The sequence below is a fragment of the Alosa alosa genome, chromosome 17 (assembly GCF_017589495.1).
Source record: "Alosa alosa isolate M-15738 ecotype Scorff River chromosome 17, AALO_Geno_1.1, whole genome shotgun sequence".
Lineage (NCBI taxonomy): Eukaryota > Metazoa > Chordata > Actinopteri > Clupeiformes > Clupeidae > Alosa > Alosa alosa.
Genome location: NC_063205.1, coordinates 13,185,930 through 13,210,433, shown reverse-complemented (window position 1 = coordinate 13,210,433; position 24,504 = coordinate 13,185,930). Strand labels below are relative to the sequence as shown.

Below are 24,504 nucleotides of genomic sequence, written 5' to 3'. Positions count from 1 at the left end.
TTTTATAGTCTACTCCTATCCCTCATTGCACCCCCCCTCCCCCCACACACACCCCACCAACACCATCACACCCCTCACACTACCCATCTTGAGGGCTGGGAGGTTTGCAGGATTCAGTGTGGGAGTGAGCTACTTATATGTTTACACAGCCTTTTCAGTCCTCTACCTACGCAGTGCCCCTGCAAAGAAAATGCCACACTTCTCATCATGTCATTTTCCGAAAATCTGTGTGTGTGTGTGTGTATGTGCAGCTGAGTCAGAGAGACAGAGACAGAGATTATTTACCTTATATCAGCTCATTGCATGGCTATTGAAAAGTTTGCGAGTCTACTCAAATGTCAAATAAATAATGTGATGCATTGAGAAAATATATCCATATAGGTTATGGGTACGACCAAACCACTGCCAGAGCATGTGGTAGGCAATGTTTAGATACTGTATTTGTCTTGGCTTTACAAAAAACAACCACCCAATTTTCTTCTTTTGCACTGTACAAACTATAGGCTCAATGATCTCAATGTGATAGCCTATATCTTTACACATTGAGCAATAGACTAAAGATTATTCAATGGAATGGAATAACACGACACGAAGGTATGCCAACCGCCAATAAATTTAAAGAAGAAGAAGAAGAACACGACATGAATTTCACAGAACTGGGGTAATAGCAGAGAATGTCTAACTGTAATGCGTTTAGTCCTGTATGTCCGAATCAGCTGCAAAGAATGCTCTTCTCGAGACACCGTAGTTTGAAGTGCGGAAATATGACATTCTCTGGGCGAACTGAGGAAAAGTTGACAAACAAGTGTAAGTATCGCCTTTTCTTTGAATGAACGGCTTTGGAAATGTCATATACAGTACATTTCTTCCTATTTGAGGGTATAAATATGATTGATGTTGAAGTCAATCAGGTTCAGTGGGAGAGATTATTAGACAGTGGGACGTGCCACATCGGCTGCCTTCGACTAATCACTATGGAGTGCAGTCAAGCCCAAACCACGGTCTGTCAGCAAACTTTAATGATTTGTAGTCCTCGGTGACTAAAAGCTAACTTGGATACATTTTAGATAGGCCTACGTCTTACGCGGTATAGCTAAAGTTTATCTTGTAAAGTAAAGACAATAAATGAGATGTCGTTGCAACAAACATTTACCTGACATGCTAAATTGAACCTAACTTTAGGTCAGTGACTGGTTAAAAAGTTTGGATGAGTAAGGGCATGTCCTAACAGCCACGTACACTCAACTTCTTTCTTTTTCTGCTTACAGATTTCTAACGTTACTTCTAAATTGTGATTGGGACAGCTATGCTAACTGTTGGTTTATTTTATCACATCTAACGTTAGCCTATAGCCACCTATCTGTTAGTAGTTTAGGCCCTGGATGATAACTTGGACAGCCTTATCTTGAACATAGTTTGTATTAACATATTTCTAAATTGTTATTTTCTTTAGTCGCTGTCATGTGAGCAAGAAGAGGCACCACCATAGTTGGACGACAAATTCGACTCCGTGTCGCCTTGTCTCAAACTCCACCTCGCTCTAAACCATGAGCAGCATGGAGGAAGTGGCCGAAGAGGATGCACTGGAGGATGCGCCCAAGGAAGGGGACGTGTGGGGATCGTCGGTGCGCTGCCTGGGATACCTGTCCAGTCTGAACCTAATGGTGGCTGTCTGCTTGGGCATGTACGTGCGCTGGGAGCTCTCCTCTGAGCCCATGATCCTGGTCATCTTCATCCTGGGCCTATTCGTCCTAGGTATCGCCAGCATCCTCTACTACTACTTCTCCATGGAGTCGGCCAGCATCAGTCTCTTCTACCTGTGGTTCGGCTTCCTCCAGGGCCTCCTCTGCTTCCTCAACAGCCCTGCGCTGGACGCCGAGGTCAAGGAGCAGGTAACCAATTACCTCCTCCTGGCCAGCGTGTCTGCCCGCGCCCTCTGGGCGGTAACGGAGCGCATCGGGGGCAGCGTCCGCTACCGGCCGACGCTCCTCACCTCCGAGGAGATGCTGGAGCTGCTAGGCTTCGCCATCGCCAGCACCACCTTGCCGCTGGAGAAGTCGGCCGCGCTCCTGGCCCTGGTGCTGGCCCTGGCTGCCACAGTGGTGGACTTGCGCATGAAGTCCCTTCTGGCCCTGCCCAATCTGGCTTGCTTCGCCGTGGTCACCTCGGCCTTCTTCTTCAAGGCCATGAGCGTCCGCACCAATCCGTTCGCGCTCGGCTGCTACCTGGGCCGACTGCTGTGCGACCCCCTGCTGGATGTCTACTTCAGTGGCCTGCCGCCGACCGACCGCTGGCGCCCGTTTCTCTCGCTGGGCCGCCTCTGGAGGAAGCTGTCCCTGCTGCCGCTGGCCCTGCTCGAGGGGGCCTTCTTCGGGCTGTGCGCCATCAAGCTGGGCCACCTGGAGCTGTGGTACCTGGTCATCCCGGGCTTCTGCGTGTTCGGGCTCTTCTGGGTGCTGTGCCACGCCGTGTTCCTGGCCTCCCTCTGGGGCTTCCACTCCAAGCTGGACGAGTGCCAGAAGGCCCACCGCGCCCAGGCGTCCGAGCTGCGGCCGCTGGACCGCGTCATGGGCGCTCGGGGCATGCGCCACTTCTGCCTGGTGTCCGAGAGACTGGTGTTCTTCAGCCTGCTGTCCACAGCCATTCTGGGTGCCGTGTCCTGGCAGGTAAGGGGGAACGGGGGCACTGGAGCTGCATATCAGTGGGCACATTGATCAAGACCGGCATACAAAGTTATTTTTTTGTGTGTAGTGTAGTGTAGTGTGTGTGTGTGTACTGTATGTGTGTGTGTGTGTGTGTGTGTGTGTGTGTGTGTGTGTGTGTACAGTACTGTTCTCTGTGTGCTGGTCTATACAGTAGTTACTGTAAGAACCGCAGTATGATTAGGATCAGGCCTCAGACTAGTTTCTCTGTTTATCATGTTTTGTAATCTACTATGGGTGGATGACTGACGTATCCACTTCTGAGTGGAATCTGCTTCTGCAGGTTCGTCAATGGCACCATGTTGTTGCCCCACCCTCACTTCAGGTCATTAACACCAGAGGAACCAGTGTAGTGAGATCATCCCCTCTACTCTCACTCACTCTCTCTCTTACTCACTTACACACACACACACACACACACACCGTTCACGTTCACACTCTCAATCTGCTTCAGCTCTTCTCACTTGCTCTCTTTGCTTCAGCTAAAAAGACCGCCCCTCACTTTTCTGTTTCTCTCACTCTCTTTCTTTCTTTCTTTCTTTCTTTTTCTTTCTTTCTGTCTCTCTCTCTTTCCTCTCCTTTTCTTTTGTCACTCCTTTTTCTCTCTCTCTCTCTCTCTCTCTTTCTGCCTTAGTGAGATCTCAGTTAAATGCTTCACTTGTCTTTACTGGTCACCTTGTCTAGCTCTGTATAATAATGCTCTCACATTTTAGCCTCCATTGATTGCTAGAGAAATGGTACTTTTTAAACATATTCAGTTCATTTCAGTATTATATTCAGATTATAGGCTATAGTGCCATAAAGTATGACTGTATGTCTCAAGGCGTTCTACAGGGCCCAGCTTGAACATGACACTTGATCACTTGATCCCCTGAGACTAGTGCACCATGACTCCTGTATTAGACAATAAAAAAAATCCCTCGTAGGATGAAAATTTGGGCAGATTCATGACTTGTGGGGGCGGGGGCGGCTGTGATCAGCTGGTTAAAGAGATTGATACATACTTTCATCAGAATAAGCATGTTGCCATGTCGACAGATACACAATACAACAAGCAGAGTTAGTATAGGATGAAAGCAGGGAGAGGCATTATTCAATGCAATGTAAACAAATTGCTATGATATATCAGTACTCTCACCAATCACCACACTCTTATTCAGGGGCCTGGTTGTGTATTATGAAGGTCCCTCTAGTGATTATGGTTCACCTTGGTAAGTATCTTGGTAAGTGTCTTGCACAATGAAGAACCTAGCTAAAAAACATTACTAATTGAACCGAAAGCCAGATTTTTGACAAGGTTATACCATACATTCTAACTGATGGGAGGTTTACAAATGAGGCTGTGATGATGGTGAAGATGCTGTTTGTTTTGCGCACAAATGTTGTTTTGGTTGTTTTGTTGGTGTGGTGTCCGTGGCTTGGTGAGTCACGGCGTGCATCGTTGGAGTGTCAGATGAAGTGGTCTTTGTGGCTCGGAATTAAATGATCTCTCGCTGCTGGTCTGTACTGACAAAGACCGTCAACAAACCCTAGAGCGCCTCAAAATACACATGTGAATAGACAGTGCTGTCTTTTTCCTCTCCTCTCTCCCTCCCTCTCTCGCTCTCACTCACCCCTCTCTCTCTCTCTCTCGCTCTCACTCTCCCTCTCTCTCACTCTCCACTCCTCTCTCTCTCTCCCTCTCACTCTCCCTCTCTCTCTCCCTCTCACTCTCCCTCTCTCTCTCCTCACCCTCTCACTCTCTCCCCCTCTCCTCCCTCTCTCTCTCTCACTCTCTCCTCACACTCTCTCTCTCTCCTCTCTCTCCCTCTCACCCCTCTCTCCCTCCTCTCTCTCTCTCCCTCTCTCTCTCCCTCTCTCTCTCCTCTCTCCCTCTCCTCCTCCCTCTCTCTCTCTCTCCCCCTCTCTCTCCTCTCCCTCTCCCTCTCTCTCTCTCCCCTCTCTCCCTCCCCCTCCCTCCCTCCCTCTCTCTCCCTCTCCCCCCCTCTCTCTCCCTCTCCCTCTCCCTCTCTCTCCCTCTCTCCCTCTCTCTCTCTCTTTCACACTCACTTACTCACTCAGTTATGTTTCCATCATTCCTCACTCCTTCCTTTGTCATTCTCTCTATGTGATTATGCAGCTCTGGGTAGTTTGATGAAGTGTTTTTGCGATGCTGCTCCCCCAACAAGCTGTCAAACTGTTTGGATTACTATCGTTTCTTTGTCCTTTTGTATTCGCAGACTTTGTCGCTTGTTCTGATTTCTAACAGTTGATGATTGATGATCGGCTCAGTGATTGATTGATAACCATGAGTGTAGGTCAGAACACTGCTGACACTGAGATGGCCATAGAGCTGACCTCTGGGGAAAATATTGGATGACCCATGTATACAGTCATGTCATTGTCATGTAGCCTAGAGCTGTAACATGATGTGCATTTACCAGTATATGGGGGGGGGACCGTGACGTCTGCACTGGTGCATCCCATTATCAGCTCATGATGTCATGTCTGTCTGTCTGCCTTGCTTTGTTAGCATGACTGTTTGGATACCGTGTTGCCAGAACTAGAATATGTGAATGATAATCTAATCCTCTCTCTCTCTCTCTCTCTCTCTCTCTCTCTCCCTCCTCTCTTTCCTCAGCTCTCTAACGGGCTGTTCATGGGCGTGTTGCTGGTGGTGCTGCCGTTAGAGTCCCTGGCCCACGGCCTCTTCCATGAGCTGGGCGGCTGCCTGGGAGGCACCTGTGCTGGATACGCCATAGTCATACCCACCAGCTACTACAGGTACACACACACACACACACACACACACACACACACACACACACTCACTCACTCACTCACTCTCTTTCTTTTTCTCTCTCTCTCTCTCTCATTTGTTCACACAGACATTCACATAAACACTCTTGTGTTTGCTTATTATCTATTATTAAGAAAAACAAATGAAACGCTTGGTTCTGTTCCATACTGTAGAGTTATTCAGTATAGATCACTCAATCCTGATCCATCTCTTGGAAATGGAAGGGAATTTGTATTTGTGAGGGCATGCATTAAAGTTCAACAGAGCTCGGGTTTTCTGTTTAATGTTTCAGACACCAGATATTGTAAGAGCAGCTAGACTATCCACTTTTTTTTTTTTTTTCACTCTCTCCTCTCCCTCACTCCGCCTCACTCTCTGTCACATCCACCCAACCCAAATACACAAACACTTAACTGAGTTTAAAAAGCAACTAATGGACATGCATGAACACAAGCTTGTTCTGTGAAGAGGGAGGCTTTAGCTGTCTGAATGTCAATAACTGGCTGTGTGTGTGTGGGGTGTATGGGTGTGGGTGTGTGTGTGTGTGTGTGGAGGGGTGGGGGGTGAAACAGAGCAGAGCAGCATGAGTTAGTGTCAGTGATTGGGCATGTGGGGCCATGTGCAAGCTGGGTGCTCAGTATTCCTCTGGCACCCCGTGAACAGGCTGAATGGCTGGAAGGCAAGCAGGCGAGGGCACACAAGTGGAATGCGGTGGAGTGAGTGTGTCTGTGTGTGTCTGTCTGTGTGTGTGTGTGTGTGTGTGTCTGTGTCTGTGTGTGTGTGTGTCTGTGTGTGTGTGTCTGTGTGTGTGTAATGTGTTGTCTGACAGGAGTGATCATGATTTCTACAATGATGAGTGCTTCTCAGGGACGGCAGAGGGGAGGTGAAGAGGGAGGAGGGAGGAGGGAAGGAGAAGGAGCAGAGTGGCTGATAGAGAGCAGAGGTGGAGAGCTGAAGGGAAGAGAAAGGGAAGAACAGAAGAGAGAGGGAGGTGGAGAAAAGAGGTGAGAAGGTGAGAAAGATAGAGGAGAAGAGAGGGACATAAGAAAAGAGAGGGAAGAGGATGAGAACGGCTGACACAGACTAAAGACAGAGTAGGGCTGCACAATATGGGGGAAATAATTGTGTAAATAATTTCTGACAGATCTCAGGGTTGTGATTTGATTTGCGGTTTCATTTTTGTACAATATAGGCTTTAAGTTGGGCCACTTCTGATTGGTAAGCATGCCTAGTGAATGAGAGGAACAGCCCTCCTGATAGGTGAGCTTCACTGTCTGTCACACGAGGAGGATGACCTAAATATAAAAATCATAGATGAGAGAAGATGAACCACTATAACAGAGTTGCAAGCGGCATGATTAATTGCAGCCTTAGCTAAGTGCATCAGTTCAAATCAATTAATTGTGCATCCCTAGAACAGAGGTAGAGTACAATGAAGAGAATAGTAAAGAGGGATGGAGAGGAGGAGTAGAAGAGAGGCAGAGAGAGAAGAGAGGTGAGAAGGTATAGAGGATTGAGGTATGGAGGGAGATGATGGAGAGTAGAGCGGATAGTGTGGAAGGGAAGGAGGGAGATGGTTTGGATTGAAGCTGATGGAGAGTAGAGGGGATAGGGTAGAAAGGAGAGAGAGGGGAGAGAGAGAGAGACAGAAGCAGAAGAGAAAGCGTAGAAGGGAAATGAAGAGAAAAGGGTGAGACCTTTGACATTTATACATCAAGTAAAAAATACAGTACACCAAGTAAAAAAACACTCCATATCCACCACAGGCCATAGCCCCCTATTAAACATCACAGCCCCCTCTACACCTACCCTCACTAAAGCTCCTGGACCACACCACAGCTTTCCAAAGGCTGGGATATCATCCCATTAGCTTGCTCCAGCTTTTTATCCCGTTCTTAAACATTAACTAGAGTGTAATGTTAGTGTGGAGAGAAGGAGAAAGGGGTGGTGTGAGCAAGAGAGAGAGAGAGAGGGGAGAGAGAGGGGGAAAGAGAGAGAAAGAAAGAGAGGGAGAGGTAAAGTGTTTTTCTTAGATGAGCTGTTCTTTTATTTTACCCCCACCCTTGCTTTCTGAGGCCAAAGAGTCCAGTATAGCTGAAGAACACACACACACACACACACACACACACACACACACACACACACACACACACAGTGTGACCAGTGTGAGAGAGAGGTGGGCAGGGAATAGAGGAGAGATGACAAACATGTTAAGAGGCTGGAGGAGGTGGAGTAGGATGATCACATAGAAAAAGATAACACTAGCCCAATATACTGTACAGACATGGAGGCCAGTGGGTAAACGGGAGACGGTGGTAGTCTGTGAGAAAAGGTAGCTGGGATTGCCGCAACAGACAGATATACTGATGTCACTGACATCATTATTGCTAACATCACTCGCAGGCAGACAGACAGACAGGCAGGCAGACTGACCTCACTCACTCACAGACTTATACTGTAGGCAGACAGACCTTACTCATTCACAGACATACAGGCAGACAGACAGACAGACAGACCACACTCACAGACATACAGGCAGACAGACGTCCTTCACAGACAAACAGATCTAACTAACTCACAGACAGACAGACATAAACTGCTGACATCACTTACTGCTCACAAACATATAGACAGATAGACAGGCAGACATTGCTGACATCACTGAGTCACAGACATACCGACAGACTGGCATGAATGACATCTCTCAGTCTTGGCTTGCATCAGTCACAGGCACACACACATGGGCAGACAGATATAAGACTGACAGAGTTAGGATGTTCGAAAAGAGAACTCAGACCGAGACATGCAGACATTTCTGCATGAATAGATCAGTGGACACACACACACACACACAGATACACTGTCAACAGAGGTCTTGTTAGATCCATGTTCACTGCCTGCAGCTTTCATCAGCTGTGGCTATCTGAGGTAAACTACACAGTGAAGGGGAAAACACTCTGCCCTTATCATAACACACACAGTACACACACACAGTACACACACACACAGACAGTACACACACACACAGACATTTTCCCTCTCTTCTCACCTACTCTACTCTCCCTCTCCCCATCTCTAACACACGCATACACACACATTTAAACATAAGATCTAATTATGACCGCCCCTTTTGCAGCTAGGTTTAGTCAGGTTTTTTTTTTTTTTTTTTTGCATGTCCAAATTTCCGTCAAGGATTCCGGGACACTGTAAGACCGAGGTACATTTTAAACTTGGTGGGCATGTAACCCCACATGGATAGCATGGAACCTCCTGTTTTCGTTTTGATCTGTAGCCCCCCGCTGGACTGGACCCCCCGAAAGGAGGGTAGGGCAGACACAGTTTTCTGTGAAATATCTCGAGAACCGTAGGGTTTAGGAGGACCATTTTTTTTTTTTGTATGTTGATCTCAAAGGGCCATGTCAACCCATTCCATAACCACTCATTTCATGTATAAGCCACCTAGTTAAACACAAAAAGTAAAAATGAGGTGTTGTGTCGCGAGGTATCTGTGACCTAACATAGTCAAAACTGCACGAAATTGGAAGTGTAGGATCATTATGACACCCTCTGAATGCATGCCAAGTTTCGTGGAATTCCGTTCATGGGGGGCCACACAATAAATTAATTTATGTTACTATACACCAACTGGCCTGTAGGTGGCGAAGACAGTTTTCTGTGAATATCTCGAGAACCGTGGGGCCTAGGAGGTCCACCTTTTTTTTGTATGTTGGTCTTAAGGGGCATGTCAACCTATCCCATTACCACTTATTTCATGTATAAGCCACCTAGTTAAAAATTAAAAGCAAAACATTAGGTGTTTTATCACAATATCTCTGGCTGACATGGTCAAAACTTTCAACAAAAATTGAAAGTGTGGGATCAGTATGACACCCTCGAATGCATGCCAAGTTTCGTGGACTTTTCGTTCATGGGGGCCTTACAATAAAATAATTTATGTGTACATTTAGTGACCGTGACACCAACAAGGATTCGGGACACTGAAAGACCGGGGTACCACGAAACTTGGTGGGCATGTAACCCCACATGGATAGCATGGAACCATCGCTTTTGTTTTGATCTGTAGCCCAATTGGACTGGATCATTTTTAGGGCAGACACAGTTTTCTGTGAATATCTTGAGAACCCATTCCAGGATGCAACGTATGTTTGCCTCCAGGGTCATGTAAACCCAATCCATATGCACACATGTGCATAAACAGATACACCGCACACACAAACATTCACAGTAATCCCTCATTATGACACATACTCACACAGTAGACATATGCATGCATGCACATGCACACACACAGGCACATAAACAGGCAAACACACAAGCACATGCACATGCGCACACACCCACCCACACACACATAAACATAAACATGTACATGCACACATGCACACAATTCAAGAATTTCTCAGAATTATGAACAGGCAAGATGGGGGGTGGGGTTGTATAAAATGTATATTACATGTGAAATCTATGAACTAATCATGTTTTGGTACTTGTTGTCTAGCAGATACCAGTGAGAATTGAGTGTGCATAATGCAATTCAGTGAGACAGTTAGAATCATATATGCCTTTCAGCGTGACTTATTTTTGTGGAAAACATGTGCTGGACTGGGCGGCTGTCATATTTTGTACCACTCTGCGGTACATCTAGTTAAAAATGTTTCAAATAATCTCTCCTCCTTTGATTTGGTCATTACAATATTTTCTTGACGGCTTGCCATTTCTTTGTCTCTAATCTTAAACGTTCTCCCTCTTACTGTCTGTGTCAACTTCTATATGTGTTTGTGTGCGTGTCTGTCTCTATTTCTATGTCTAACTGTGTCTGGTTTGAATGTGTGTGTGTACACGTGCATATTTGTGTGTGTGTGTGTGTTTTTCTGTGTCTGTGTGTCTGTTTGAGAGATGAATGGCGTGACATGTTGATCAGAGCTTAATATTTTACCAGCCGCTCAGCCTTGACTCTTTGCTCTAATACTTGCACTTACCAGAGACTAATGTTCATGCATACATTCAGAAGGGTGATTACACACACAGACCCACACACACACAGACACACACACACACACACACACACACTGGTGAATGTTTATTCATGTGTTATGTGTTTAAAGGGCGATGAATGTTTCGCCCTGACCTGTATACATACGGTCACAACACATATAATCTTTGCACACGCAAACATGCACACATACTGACTCGAGGATGTGCATTCAAAAACATTCTTTGTATGTTAGTTACCAAACCGTAATGCTTATGAATGCATTTAGAGGTGGTTTTGATGTCTAGCCTTCTAGCCCCCACACACACACACACACACACACACACACACACACACACACACTTGGCTACAATTGGTGACTCATGTCCACGAGTGTGTGTGTGTGAGGACGAGATGCTTCACCTTGATCTAGTCACAGTCTGCCTCTGCCTCCCCTGACAACCACCGCAGAACCAAATCTCTGAACACGCCGTGCCGATTTCCCCTCGCCCCCAACCATTAAACCCACAGTCATTCTCTTTTCTCTAAACCCACAGTCATTCTCTTTTCTCTAAACCCACAGTCATTCTCTTTTCTCTAAACCCACAGTCATTCTCTTTTCTCATCCCCTCTTCCGTGTGTCTCATCCCTCCATCCCTCCATTCTTTTTTCTTCTTTTCACAGCGACTCATCTTCCTCTCCACCTTCATTGCCCAGCTCGTCTCTTCATCTTTGTCTTTTTTTTTTTTTAATGAATGTTTCATTTCCCCTCTGGTATAATCATCTGATGTACTTTTTAAATCACTTCCAGTAACACGCACGTCACTCTCCTCTTCTGTGTCTTCCTGCCACTAGTGTCATACCTGTCCACACACACACACACACACACAGACACAGACACACACTCTGTTCTCCCATCTCCTCTACTCAGCACTGATGGTCATCACAATTTGGCAGTAATGACACACACACACACACACATATACACACATATTTAACGTTTAATTTGAACATCACATTCCAAAATGAAGGATTTAGATATTTCCAGACATACTATACACACTCTGAACTCGCGCTCTATCGCCACTTTACACACACACACACACACACACTCACACACACTCACACACTCACACACTCACTCACACTAATTTCCTAACACCCTCTCTCCGCCACAGTGCTGATGGCCAGCTGGTCCTCCTCCCCCCGGAGCAGGTACAGGAGCTGAACGCGCGCTCTACCGCCGCCCTGTCGGCCTTGCAGCGCCTCTTCTCGCACCACCTCATCCACACGTTCGGCTGCGACTACTCCACCAGCAGCCTGAGCCTGGAGGCCCTGCTGGTCAAGCTCAGGACTTTCCTGGAGCTGCGCACCCCCGAGGGGCCGCGCCACGACACCTACCTGCTCTACTACAGCGGGCACACGCTGCGCACTGGAGACTGGGCACTGGCAGGTGAGAGAGAGTGTCTGTGTGTGTGTGTGTATACTGTGTGTGTGTATACTGTGTGTGTGTGTGTGTGTGTGTGTGTATACTGTGTGTGTATACTGTGTGTGTGTGTGTGTGTGTGTATACTGTGTGTGCGTACTAGAGTGTGGCTACCCGACCCGAGCCCGACGGGACTGTGTATATACTGTGTGTGTGTGTGTATACTGTGTGTGTGTATACTGTGTGTGCGTATAAGAGTGTGGCTACCCGACCCGAGCCCGACGGGACCCGACGGGTTGGGTCGGGTTCGGACAAATATTTAGAAATTATAGTCTGGTTCGTTTCGGGTTCGGACACATGGGGGCGATATGCATTGGAAGCTTTACATTTAAAATTCCTTATTATGTTGGGTAACCAACAGGTCTGCTTTACATGATGCAAACGTTTGTTTTTGGAGAATAAAGTAAAATATAATCTTTTGTGTGCAAGATTTGTTTATTGTGACGATACGCGTTGTCACGACTACATAAACAAATGTTTATGCACATTTCGCACATATGCACATAAGCACAGTCTTGGGTGACGGTAAAAAAAGTTGTTAGCCTATCAGGAGATTTTAAGATTATTTGCATTGCATACTGTGGTAAAGACATAGGCCTAGGCTACCGGTAGGCTAAGGTCGTCTCGTTCAACTGGATGAGGATTTCCTCAAGTTACCCCAATTAACGTCGATGCTGCATATGGATCAGTGACAGAGGCACTGTAGTTTCAAAGACTGTTTCATTTCAAGACTTTGCGTCAATGGGAAGACAAGAATTCTATTTCAATAGGCTATGCTTGCTTGGGCCTCTTGTGTTAATGTCGCTGTGTGTGTGACCTGCGTGGCGTGCCGCGCTCATCTGATTCTGTAGACAATTTGTTGTATGTTCCGTTTAATGAGCTAAAAGACAGGCTATCCACAAGCGTGAGCGTTTAATCACTAGCATGGGAATAACTGAGGCATCATCTGCGTCGGGCTCGGGTTGGGTTCGGACATTTAAAATGAAAATGCCTGTCGGTTAGGTCGCGGTTCGGACGCCAACTGTCGAATCGCGGGCCGGTTAGGACAGAAATTCGCGGACCCGATCCGCTCTAGTCTCTATATTATATGCTGTACTTGTGAGGTGAGTCATTAGGTATGTGGGGAAAGAGAAATGCTATGTCTTACAAAATGGTCATGTCGATTCAATAGCATAATATGTAAAGCTTCATTCATTCATTCATTCATTCATTCATTCGTTCATGCCAATCAAACATCATTTGATGTGAGGGATGGGGTAAACGACACCTACCTGCTCTCCTGCAGTCGCGCTAATGCTGGGCACCGCAGTCTGGATACTGGCAGGTGAGATGGGTCATATGGCTGTGTCATTAGTTATGTGGAGACAGAGAGGGGGGGGAGAGAGAGACTGAAAAAGGAACAAGAAGGATGGAGAGACCGAAAGGGATAAAGGGAAAGAGGCCCACATGGGCAACCACACACTGAGCACTGGCACATGTCACCCTGTGTAGATGTGTGAGGGAGAGAGAAAAAGAGTGTGTGTGTGTGCGCATTGGTAGTGGCATGGAGAATCACTACCTTCAACTAAAGTGTTGAGAACTGAAGGATTGGATTCCCTGGCCCCTACTCTGCTGCTGTTGCCAGATAAGGGCTGGATGGAGATAGTTTATAGCCCAGCATGTCTCTATGCCATTAGATGTGTGTACTTTGCTGCTCTCTATTTCAGTTTCATGGGGTGTTAATATTTGCTTCCTCGCAGAGAGGGAAAGAGAGAATTGGATGACTGAGTGTTTGATACCAGAGTTGAACACTAAATCATTTATTCAGTATCTCCCTCTCTTCCTAGAAGGGGCAGATGAGGTGCAGCCATTAAGGAGGGAGCCAGTTTGTTATAGTTTTTCTCATTTGTTTATGAATATATATACATACATTAGGTATAAAGGGTGTGATTTCTGGGGATGGGAGGGGGGTAATTATTTACTACAACAACCCCCCCCAGAAATCTGCACCCTTTATACCTAATATATGTACAGTAAAGTGCTGAAATGTGAGAACAGTCTAGTAAATAATAATCGAACATCAGAAACGCACAGTCACTGTCAGCGGTCGCGCTGCTGACACAGAGGCAGCGTGATGACTGGTTCATTTGGCCTTGATCATGCACGACATTTCAGAATGCTGACTATGTGACCAATCATGGCTAGTTTCAGTGGAAAAGCTAGCTGGACAAATGAAAGAAAACGAGAAGGATTCAGTTAGGGATCGACCGATATGGTTTTTTCAGGGCCGATCTCAATTATTACCAAAACAGAAGGCCGATAACCGATATGTAAAACCGATATTTCAGTTGTCAAAAAGGGGGGTAGATAGTAGCCTAGGCTATAGCGATATGCTGAAAATTTTAATTCAAAAGTATTTAATTATGCTAACTTTTCTTACTTCTTTTAATATACAATTGTCTATCAACTAGCATCACAAGTGTAAATCCTGTGTATCATGTTAATCCAAGAGCTGACTGATAGCAATTATTTCCATAGGCATTCACAATGGGCTATGTGCTTGTAAGTGACCCGTCACAAAAAGTGTTATGGTTGAATAGTTTAACAAAACAGTTTTAAAATAGTTCTTAGGCTATTTAAGCATGCAATTTGTGTCCATATGTAGGCTATAAGCTACACTTCTGTGAGCCTAAAAGGCACGTAATAGCCAGCTCAGGACGCAATTTAGTTCAGGTCTGATTAAATTACGGCTGACACTGGGTGCCTGTAGTCTTTTTTCTGACAGTCCGTCAAAAAGCAGCAACTAGACTTTTTGATGTTCGCTATCGCATAATTTAGGACTTGTATACTATGTAGGCCTAAGGGATAACGTCCGCCGAGGTGTCCTGTTATTCACAATTAATGGACGAGGCGGATGCAAAGAACTCCCGACACGCAGCACCCGGGTTTGTAGACTAACTAGTAAACGGTAGGCTATCACTAACGTGCATCAATCGAGAATTCGCTAAATGGAGGAGGTGGGTGCTTTAGGCTACTTATTGAGCCGGATCAAGGAGACAATAGCTTACAAAGTGGTGTTTTTTGTAACTTCAGTGTAGTAGATGATTGTGATTCACATTGCAACTTCAGCAATGTAAGGTAGGCCTACCTTCCTTACCTTCGAAAAATAGTTCCGTACAGCTGAAGCCCAGTCTACAGTAAGCCTCAGTAAGCCTGTTAGACAACTAACAAATCAGACGGTGTAGTGGGCGGGACAATGCTCTCGACCACAGAGTAGCAAATGCAGGGAGTGAGAGGCGGCTCTACAGACAAAGTAAGCGTTTCATTCATTCTATATCCATTTCAGTATCGGCTTATCGGTGGAAAAAATGACCGATACCAATTATTATAAAAATGCTAAATATCGGCCCTAATAATCGGCCCGGCCGATAATTGGTCGATCTCTAGATTCAGTGTAGCATATCGTCATATTTTAGAACCCTCGAAATCTGATAACTGACGCAACTGAGCTGGACGAAGGACAACTCCACATAGAGTAGAACGAACAGGTTGTCTGAAGCAACTTACATTAGGTGAGAAGATACTTGCTGAACGTCACTGTGAAAATACGGCCCATGCGGTCCATACCCACACACAGGATCAGCGGCTATGACTCACTGAGGTGAAGTGATGGGGTGAAAGACACAGTAAGGAAACGTGGATTTTGGTGGAGAGTGCAGATTTATTTAGAGTGTGAAAATAGTGCCGACAAATAGAAAGCAAAAAAGACTTCAGACAAAACCAAAACATAATTCACTCATACTTAACTCAATAGCACAAAGTCACAGTTCTCAACAATCCTCTGTATCCAACCTCACAGCAAGTTGGCACTCTCCAGACTTCTCCTCATCTCACACAGGACTTCCCTCAATACTCTTTTAACAGTTTAAAACAGAAACATATCTAGGGGAAAAGAAGAGGTCCCCTTTTCAGTCACAAAATGTGTTGCATATTACAAATTGCTTGGCATCGCTTATTCAGTGGCTCTCTACCGGAACTACCTGTAGTTTGCGGAGGACGAAGACAAAGCACTTGTTTGATAAATCTGCCAGTAGACCTAGTGGAGAGAACTTTTAAGAAATAATCTGTAATGCAAAAATCAAATGGTGGTGGTGGCTATTTAAACTCTCTAGCGGGTGTTTTAATAGCTGCAAGAAATAGAGGCTTCATGGTCATGGCCCGTGTTCTGGTTCATAAATTATTTTCATAACTTCACTCTCCAAACTCTTCACTGCACTGTAGCCATTTAATTGCATGACAGTAAGCTATTTATTTTCTGTACAATACACTTTTTTTTCCTTTTTGCAGCAGAATTACAGATTTGGCTACGGAACAGAATGTTTGCGAAGGAGAGAGAATGCACGAACGCAACAATTACAGAACTTGTAGGCTATTTGGTTATCAACAAACAATGTTAGCCAACTCACTAACTCAAGACTTCAAGGCCATCATATAAAACATTTTATTGAACAACAGGAACAGAAAGGATGGAGGCAGCAAAGGTAGAGGAATCATAGGTGTAGACTATGGACTTTTAGGCGGAGAATCAACAGCTCATAAGTCAATGGATTGAAATGTACATTTAAAGTAAAGAATTTCATCTGAAGAGTGGAGGGTTGTGGGCAGTGAGTGGAGTAAGGGAAAGGCCCACACATACACACACACACACAAAGAAAAAAACACCATTGCTTCTTTGTATCTAATGCACCACACCTGATTAAAGTCAGTGTTATTTACTGCCCTTAATTAGCCAAGGAAGGGGTTTGAAGGGTTGGAGTAAAGTGCTTAGTCAGCTTCATGCAGAACAGTGACGCACATACACACACACACACACACACACACACACACACACACACACGTTTACATTGCGTAATAATGACATGAAGAACTACTGTTCTAGTCTTTTTACTTGACACCGTTTACAACTAGTGGCCTTTACTGTCTCTCACTGGCTGAAGCTCTGTCCAAGATGTGGACATAATTGTGTTAAATGTGCTGGAGCAGACTGTGTGTGTGTGTGTGTGTGTGTGTGTGTGTGTGTGTGCGCGTGCGAGCGTGTGCACTGCAGCTGAGTGCTCTGATAGGAACTGAAACGCGATCAGAAACTGTGAGAGCAGTGGTGATGGGGGGGGGGTAGTCGAGCTGTCAGATACAGCGAGCAAATTCCTCTCTGAACCATGACACCGTTGAACTCAGCCCGTTGTTTCCAGTCTCCATTACAGAGATGCCAATTTCTGTGCAACTGGAGTCGTCTGTGGACTCTGAAGCCTCAGGATGCGTCGTCCACATAAGTGTGTGTGTGTGTGTGTGTGCCTGTGCCTGTCTGTGTGTGACTGCACTGCATGTATCTGTGCTGCTGGAGTTGGAGTTATTTGTTGGTGTTAGGCTTCAAGCATGCGTTGTCCACACAGACTGTGTGTGTGTGTGTGTCTGTCTGTCTGTGTGTGTGTGTGTGTGTGTGTGTGTGTGTGTGTGTGTGTGTGTGTGTGTGTGTTGTGTTTGAGTTGGCTTTTGTCTCGTTGGCCTCAAGCATGCGTCATCCACACGACTGCAGAGTCTTTTGGCCCGTCTGACCTGGCTCTGGTCTGGCCTACATTGTTGTTTTGTGAACAGAGGGAATACAATATAGTACAATGGAGGCTCTGCTATCTGAATATATAATTATCCTCCACTGATAGACGCTTGTATTGGTGGACAAAGAAAACAACACACTAAACCAATACCAAATGAGAAACTAAAGACAAGACCAGAACATTCACAATATGTCACTCGGAGAAAAACAGCTACACTGTCTCCCCACTGAGAAGGCCCATGCATTGCACCAGCAGCTTATCAATTAATAACAACTGTCGGCCTGGAGAACAAGCACTTGGGTTTATTGAGTTCATTGTTTGAGTTTGGAGTTGTGTAGACGTTGCAGGGAAAATTAGATTTTTTTTTTAACCGAAAACTTAATCAGTTCTCTTAGGAGTGGTGAGGGCAATGTTTGAACGCCCATACCTCTCCGTTCCCTGTGGTTCAATACCTTGGGTCTTTAGTCTTGGATCATCAATGGCTGCCTCCACACAGGAAATCTGCTTTTGAGCCAAGGATGAGCATTAATATGAATGGGTAGAACTCATCAGAGAAAAGATTTTGCAGTGAATATTCACTAAACGAGAGGGTGGCCCAGGTTGCAAAATCTGTATGTGTCTGTCTAGGCGAGTTTCCATTAACCCTGAACATGCGCAAATCTAAAATGCGAAATAAAAAACGATTAATGGAAACGTGAATATCGCCAAAGCTCACAAATATCGCACAAACGTTTTTTACACTGGCATGAGGTGGTTTTTCAGACCTATAAAACACTATTTTGTAAAAGTGACATGGAAACACATCAGTCACATTTAGGTGAGTTACATGACACTAAACACATTCAAAAAGGTGCTGCATTGTAGATCTGTTGTTATATTTATCTGAAATGACTATCGTGAGAAGACAAAACCCGTATACAGTATCATCGCATTGGAAACACAGTCCATTCGCAATTATGCTTTGTCGTGGCACTGGGTAGTGGAGAGGGAGACAGGAGAGAGTAAAGAGGCCACAGGGCGCCATGGGACAGGTGAGAGGAATGGCCCCTACTGAAGGATTCTGGGTAGCCGCCCAGTCTCGTCCGAGCTCCTCAGTGCTCCAAGGGCAATTGCCCAAAACTGTAAAGAAGTATCTTATCTTGGCTCCGCCCCGACAGTGTGTTCAATCTTCCTGCCTGCCTGCGTCTGTGTGTGTGCGTGTGTGTGTGTGCGTGTGTGTGTGTGTGTGTGTGTGTGTGTGGAGAGCACACAGCAGGGTATTAATCCTGATGAAGGATATTGAGTGTCATGCCCTGTGTCACTGTGTTTGATCAGAGGAGGCTGTCTGAATAACTGCCAGGGCCTTGGTGTGTGTGTGTGTGTGTGTGTGTGTTCCAGGGAGGGCAATTCTTCCTGGCACGCTCCCATAAACACAAAAACACATACACACTTGCTGATTCTCACTTAGAATCTCACATCATATTTCTGTTGCACAGTTCCCTGTCCACATAATTTCACACACACACACACAGTCCACTACTCTCTCTTACAGTCACACACACATACTGGATTCCCACTCATGTGGGGACTCCTGATCACTTACCATCACACATACAAATGGCTGACGTAACTTAGCTCTCTATCTCTCCCTTCTTGTTCCAGTCTCACCCCATCATCACTCTCTCCTCTTCTATCCCCCTTTCTCCTGAACTCTCCATATGTCCTCTGTCACTCTCCCTCCTCCTCTACTCCCTGCTCCTTCAAGCTGCAGGAAAGGATTTTTGTCTAAAACCTGTGAGCTAACTTCATATGAAGCTTGCAAAAACAAAATGTGCAAACACTACCAACAACCTGGTTGACATACAAAAGCGTTCTGAAATGCCATCATGTGTCTTCAGTGATGTAGTTGGCAAAATCTCATCTGTCTTTCTTCACATGAGCAGGTATTATCAAATGGCATCGTTAGATGGCATTTCTTTAACTATAAGTTATATCCTCAATTAAGCTACTTTCATTCCTACCCAGACAAATCTGGTACAGGTGTGTTAAGACCGCTTGGCTCAAGGCAGACTCAACATAGGGGAGACCACACTTTTTAAATGATATTTATTAACATAAAAGTAGAGAATGTCAGTTTAGGTCAGGGATGTCAAAGTCAAATACATTAGAGGGCCAAAAAAAACAAATTTGCTACAAGCGGAGGGCCGGACTGGTTCAATGTTTATTAAAACATATTAAAATGACTGCACGTAACCTATTGAACCAAGACGTGTACTGTATTTTATTTAATGATTAAATGAATAATGACTGTGACTGAAGTGTGGGCAAAGTTTGCACAGAAATGTACGATTTTCCCCATCCTCACCGACCTTGTCATAAAACTTGTTTAAATGATCATACGATGCCTCCTTGCTGCTTTGTCGTCTACATCAGCTTTTCTCAAACTTCTTTGACCTGAGGCCCAGTCAAGGCATACTTTGGGGTCATAGGGCCCACCTACATGAACCCCCCCCCCCCCCCCCATCAAATTATCATAATGATATCACAATTATTATTATTTTTATACTATATTGCTATACATGCACTTCAAAACAGTCAATGTTTAAAGTGCTAAGATTGTTCACAAAAGTTTGTGAAAACATGCACATCAGAGTACTGCTTTACTAATGTAAAATATAATTAGGCCTACAATAGTTTCATTGTTTTTGCATTGTTGCATGATGCTTGCATGAGAAATACTTCTCAAAACAACAGCAGTTATATGGATGCGTTGTTTTGGGATGTTTCCCTCATGCAAGCATCATACACTGATGGAATATTTATATGCTAATTACATTTCATTTGAATGCCTGATGCTGTAAGGATTCAGGAAACACAATACCAGCTTTTGTGAATGGTAAATGGCGGATCAGATCATCGTAAATCACTGATCTGGAGATCTTTAATCTTTAACTAAGACTAATTAATAGTTTTTGGCTGACTTTAATACTTAATGCCAATCAGTGTTTTATATAGTCTGTGCTCTGTTTTTTATGGAAGTTGCATAAATCCACGTCGTTCTATTAAATGTCGTTTCATAATTAAATAGCCTTCCAATAGGTTGAAGCTTAGCTTTGCTACCAACATGCACACGCATGCATTGAATAAGCGCTCATACCACGACTTAATTCTATGCCTCTATGTTTGATGACACCAAACAAGTATTTCCTACTAATTGCAGAAATGTTTGTTTTCTTTTTCTGTCCATGGCTCCTTGATCAAAATTATCAGGCGATGACCCTGGAATAATTTCACTCTGCAGACCATTGTCCACATTGCGGACCCGCGGCCCATAGTTTGACAAATGGTGACCTGCATGCTGCCATATTAAGGCCTTTTTATGGTGTGTTTTAGCGGGTTTTAAGCCTGGAAGGCTCTGTAGAAATCTGACACCCTATTCAACGAAGTTAAACTGAAAGAGCGTGCCGTTCACAGACACCAGAATGAAGCGATTTCACAGTAACGTTCATCAGGCAGTAGGCCTAGTAGGCTAATACGATACGTTCAGTTCCGTTAAGCTCAAAATATGAGCGAGTTCATGAACTTTTCGTTCAATGAGCGTGTTCAGGCACAACACTGGTGAGGGGGTAGCTGAAAGTTGACATCTGCCCTGACTGAATACTGATGAATAATGAAGCTGAGGCCCACTTGCGGCGCCGCAGTGAGTTCGTGGGCTACCGTTGCATGGTGGGAAATGGAGTATTGGTGCATGCAAAACAGCAGCCGGCGGCTGTGGCCCGCGGGCCTTGACTTTGACATGTCTGGTTTAGGTACAAAAATAAAGTGTTGTGCAATGTGTGTCTAGGGGTAGATGAAAAAACTAAATATAACGTGACGGAGACGCAGAAGGAGGCGAGATACCCAGAAGGGCAGCGAGTCAAGGCAGAGCAGGCCAGGGAAATGAGTGAGAGAGCAACATTATGCCAGAGCCGGCCCTCTTATGGCCACGACAATTAACATCAGGAGGCATCACCTCTGTACTCAGCAGCCTGTAGGAGACAGACGAGATAGCAGTAGCACAATAGGGGCGGAGCCACCACACAAAGACCCACCAGGTCGTAACAGATGTTACAGATGTTAAAATAAAAATTTCAAATCAAAATGGAGCAAAAAGCTGATATGCTACAGGAATTCAGAGATCTCTTTCTACAGGCTGCTGTCGGTGCATTCCCTTTACATGTATATTGTATCGGAGTTATGTTCATACTTTGTTGCAAAAGACGCATATTTAGGTTGTTTATTATTGCACTTCTGAACCGTAGAGGGAACCCTCACGGTTCAGAAATATCCCTCATGGAGTAAAAAGAGTATATATACTTATAGTAAAAAGAGTATATATACTTATACCCAAGAGCAAATCTTCTTTAGTGCTGCTTTAACTGTTGATCTCTCTGCTATGACTTTGTGATCAATAGTATTGATCATGGGCGCGTTTCCCAACCTAACAGGTTAGCAACTGTGGTTTTGGGAAACGCACCCCAGGTTGATTTTACAGGTGACCATATGATGTATTTAATTTGGTACAGTGCAATCATTGGTCATAGTGCCTCAGATATGGTTGGCTAATTGGCTGAAGTGAATACTATGGAGGATTCTTTTAGTGCTAAGTCTCCTCACAAGACAGTCTTGGTAGATGCTTCGCTAAATTGGAAGTTTTTGTTATGCCATGTGTGGCTCCACTTCTTTGTGACCTCCTACTTCTGAATGTAAGTGTAGACTGGAACACTCTGAGGCATATACTGCCCCCATCAGTTCCGGAAGAGTCACCGCACCGATTTACGCTGGCATCGGTGCTTATGATGCTTCAAAGAAATGGGCATCGTCTGTGTTTGTTTTCATTTTAAAGAATCGAAAGGTTTCGCAAGTATCGGTTCTCGTGACATCCCTAGTGTGTTTGTTTTCCCTGTCAGGTGGGGACACGTTGCGGATGGACCAGCTGCTGGAGCTGTGGCGGGAGCGCAACGCTGGCCACTGCTCACGCCTCATCCTGGTCCTGGACACGGACCACTCCCAGCCCTGGGTCCGTGCCGTGCGGCGCGTCGAGGGCCTCTACATCGCCGTGCAGGGAGCCCAGCTCCATCCGACCGCCGCCTCCGCCAGTAACCGCTCCGGCGACCTGGAGGCCGGCGATCCTCTCCTCAACAACGACGTCTCGGCGTCGCCACCATGCCTGGGTGACTTCACGAAAGCCTGGGTCGACTACAACTGCAGTGCCACCGTCGCGGAGGGCAACGGCCGGCCCTGGGCGGAGCAGGCGGGCGCCCGCGGCATCGAGGCGGACTACGGCGTGTCTAAGCCCTGGGCCGACTTCTCGCTGCACCTGCCCACGGGCAGCGACATGAGCCGCCACTGGGAGGCGCACTTCCCGCGGGCCACCTACCCGGCGCTGGCCGTGGCTAACTGGTGCTGCGCGCTGCAGCCGTTCTGGGCGTGTGGCGCCTGCCTCCGCTGCTTCCGCCGCTTCAAGCTGGCCTGGTGTCCACCCAGCGTGCTGGACACGGGACAGGGCATACGCCTGGTGCGCTCCTGAGGACTGTTTCTCACACACACACACACACACACACCTCTGGTGATGACCAGGACATAGAACAGGGCATCTCACTAGTGTGCTCAAGGAAAGAAACATCCAACTAGTCTGCTTCTGAATGCAGGTGCTGTTATATGTGTGCCAACTCTGATTGACTGCACCTTAATGTTAGGCCAAACACCTAAGACCCCCCCCCCCACCACCACCACCACCACATACACAGACACACACATACATGCATTCACACACACACCAAACACACACACACCAGGCTGTCAGCTACTGTGACATTGACACGCTGTGACCTTTGCCAGAGCCATCTTGCCATATTTTTATCGCCAGACTGTAATTGTTGTTACAGATGGCCAACACACCCTCTCATAAACACACACACACCGACATGAAGCACATACACACACAAACAGACAAACCACAGTTTTGTACTCAAGCATACATGTAAATCCATGCACACAGAACCACATGCCTTCAACACGTCACTCTTTCAACTTGACACACACACACACACATACACACGCGCGCGCTCACACATACAAAGACTCAGAGACACACTGGTTCCCCAGTGGTAAGCTCTTGTTTACGGTCTATCGCTCCTATTGGTCTTCTCTCTCTCCGTGTAATGTTAGATTCTCCTCTGTGCCTTCTGCTTCTGCTCTGTCTGAACAATCAGAAAAGGGTGTCTATACTGCCTTACACACACACACACACACACACACACACACACACACACACACACACACACACACACGAAAACATTATCCTGGATGTACATTCCCATTCTTTTCTCCAAGGCCAGATCTACAGCCTTTCTTTATTTCTCTTTAATGTTGGAGCCATTCCCATGAGCCAAGCCTTTTATTGTATGCCTTTATGTGTTAAAGGTTGTGTTGTTTAAAAACCTTCTAAGGGAAGCCAAATGTTTGATGATGCCTTTGTTTTTTTTCCCCATGAAAATAACAGTTTTATGCTGTTTTTTTCCCCTACCTCCTGGGTCACTTGAGGTAGCATATAAACCAGTATTTGCTCAAGGAGATGTCCTGACACAAAGGTCAACATGCAGAGAGAGACAGAGAGAGGCATGGGTTATCTCTTTAATTTGTACGAGCCACTATGACACTTTCCCTTCTGTCGACTGGATTCTCCCGGTTCACAAAAAAGATTAGCGGTTTCCTGGAAAAATAGAGACGTCAGACAAGGGCTTCTCATATTGACAGTTGATTCTTGAGCTATTGCAGAAAGGTTATACAAAGCAGACACTGGCCTTACTGAAGATCTTAAGCAAACTGCTCTACTCCACTTTGAGAAATTCAACCCTTGACCCCTCTAGTGCCCTGATCAGCTTGGGACTTAAAACCTATTTTTTTTTTTTTTTCTAAAACGTGAAGATGAA

At 45.6% G+C, this 24,504-nt stretch overlaps 1 protein-coding gene and 1 long non-coding RNA gene across 3 annotated transcripts; one reads left to right on the top strand and one right to left on the bottom strand.

Annotated features, from left to right (window-relative positions):
* The first annotated feature begins 718 nt into the window (after positions 1 to 718).
* tmem168a (transmembrane protein 168a) lies at positions 719 to 23,291 on the top strand. Of its 2 annotated transcripts, none has more exons than XM_048268701.1 (5): positions 719 to 807; positions 1,454 to 2,666; positions 5,323 to 5,465; positions 11,653 to 11,927; positions 22,480 to 23,291. In XM_048268701.1, exons 2-5 carry the CDS (start codon positions 1,548 to 1,550, stop codon positions 23,097 to 23,099), a joined length of 2,157 nt encoding a protein of 718 aa, XP_048124658.1. In that variant the 5' UTR covers positions 719 to 807; positions 1,454 to 1,547; the 3' UTR covers positions 23,100 to 23,291. The 2 variants fall into 2 exon arrangements, with proteins under 2 accessions (XP_048124658.1, XP_048124659.1); XM_048268702.1 differs by lacking the exon at positions 719 to 807 and adding an exon at positions 1,099 to 1,182.
* LOC125310911 lies at positions 4,431 to 23,574 on the bottom strand. The gene is made up of 4 exons (XR_007196383.1): positions 23,483 to 23,574; positions 23,122 to 23,133; positions 16,406 to 16,408; positions 4,431 to 4,440 (listed from the first exon to the last, which is right to left on the bottom strand). It is a non-coding gene; the product is annotated as an uncharacterized LOC125310911 (long non-coding RNA).
* Positions 23,575 to 24,504: the final 930 nt, after the last annotated feature.

Excerpts from the sequence above, each read along its gene's own strand:
- tmem168a (XM_048268701.1), top strand. The coding sequence starts at position 1,548 with ATGAGCAGCATGGAGGAAGTGGCCGAAGAGGATGCACTGGAGGATGCG. Across the intron at positions 2,667-5,322 it reads TGGGTGCCGTGTCCTGGCAG|CTCTCTAACGGGCTGTTCAT; the intron begins GTAAGGGGGAAC and ends CTCTTTCCTCAG. Across the intron at positions 5,466-11,652 it reads ATACCCACCAGCTACTACAG|TGCTGATGGCCAGCTGGTCC; the intron begins GTACACACACAC and ends TCTCCGCCACAG.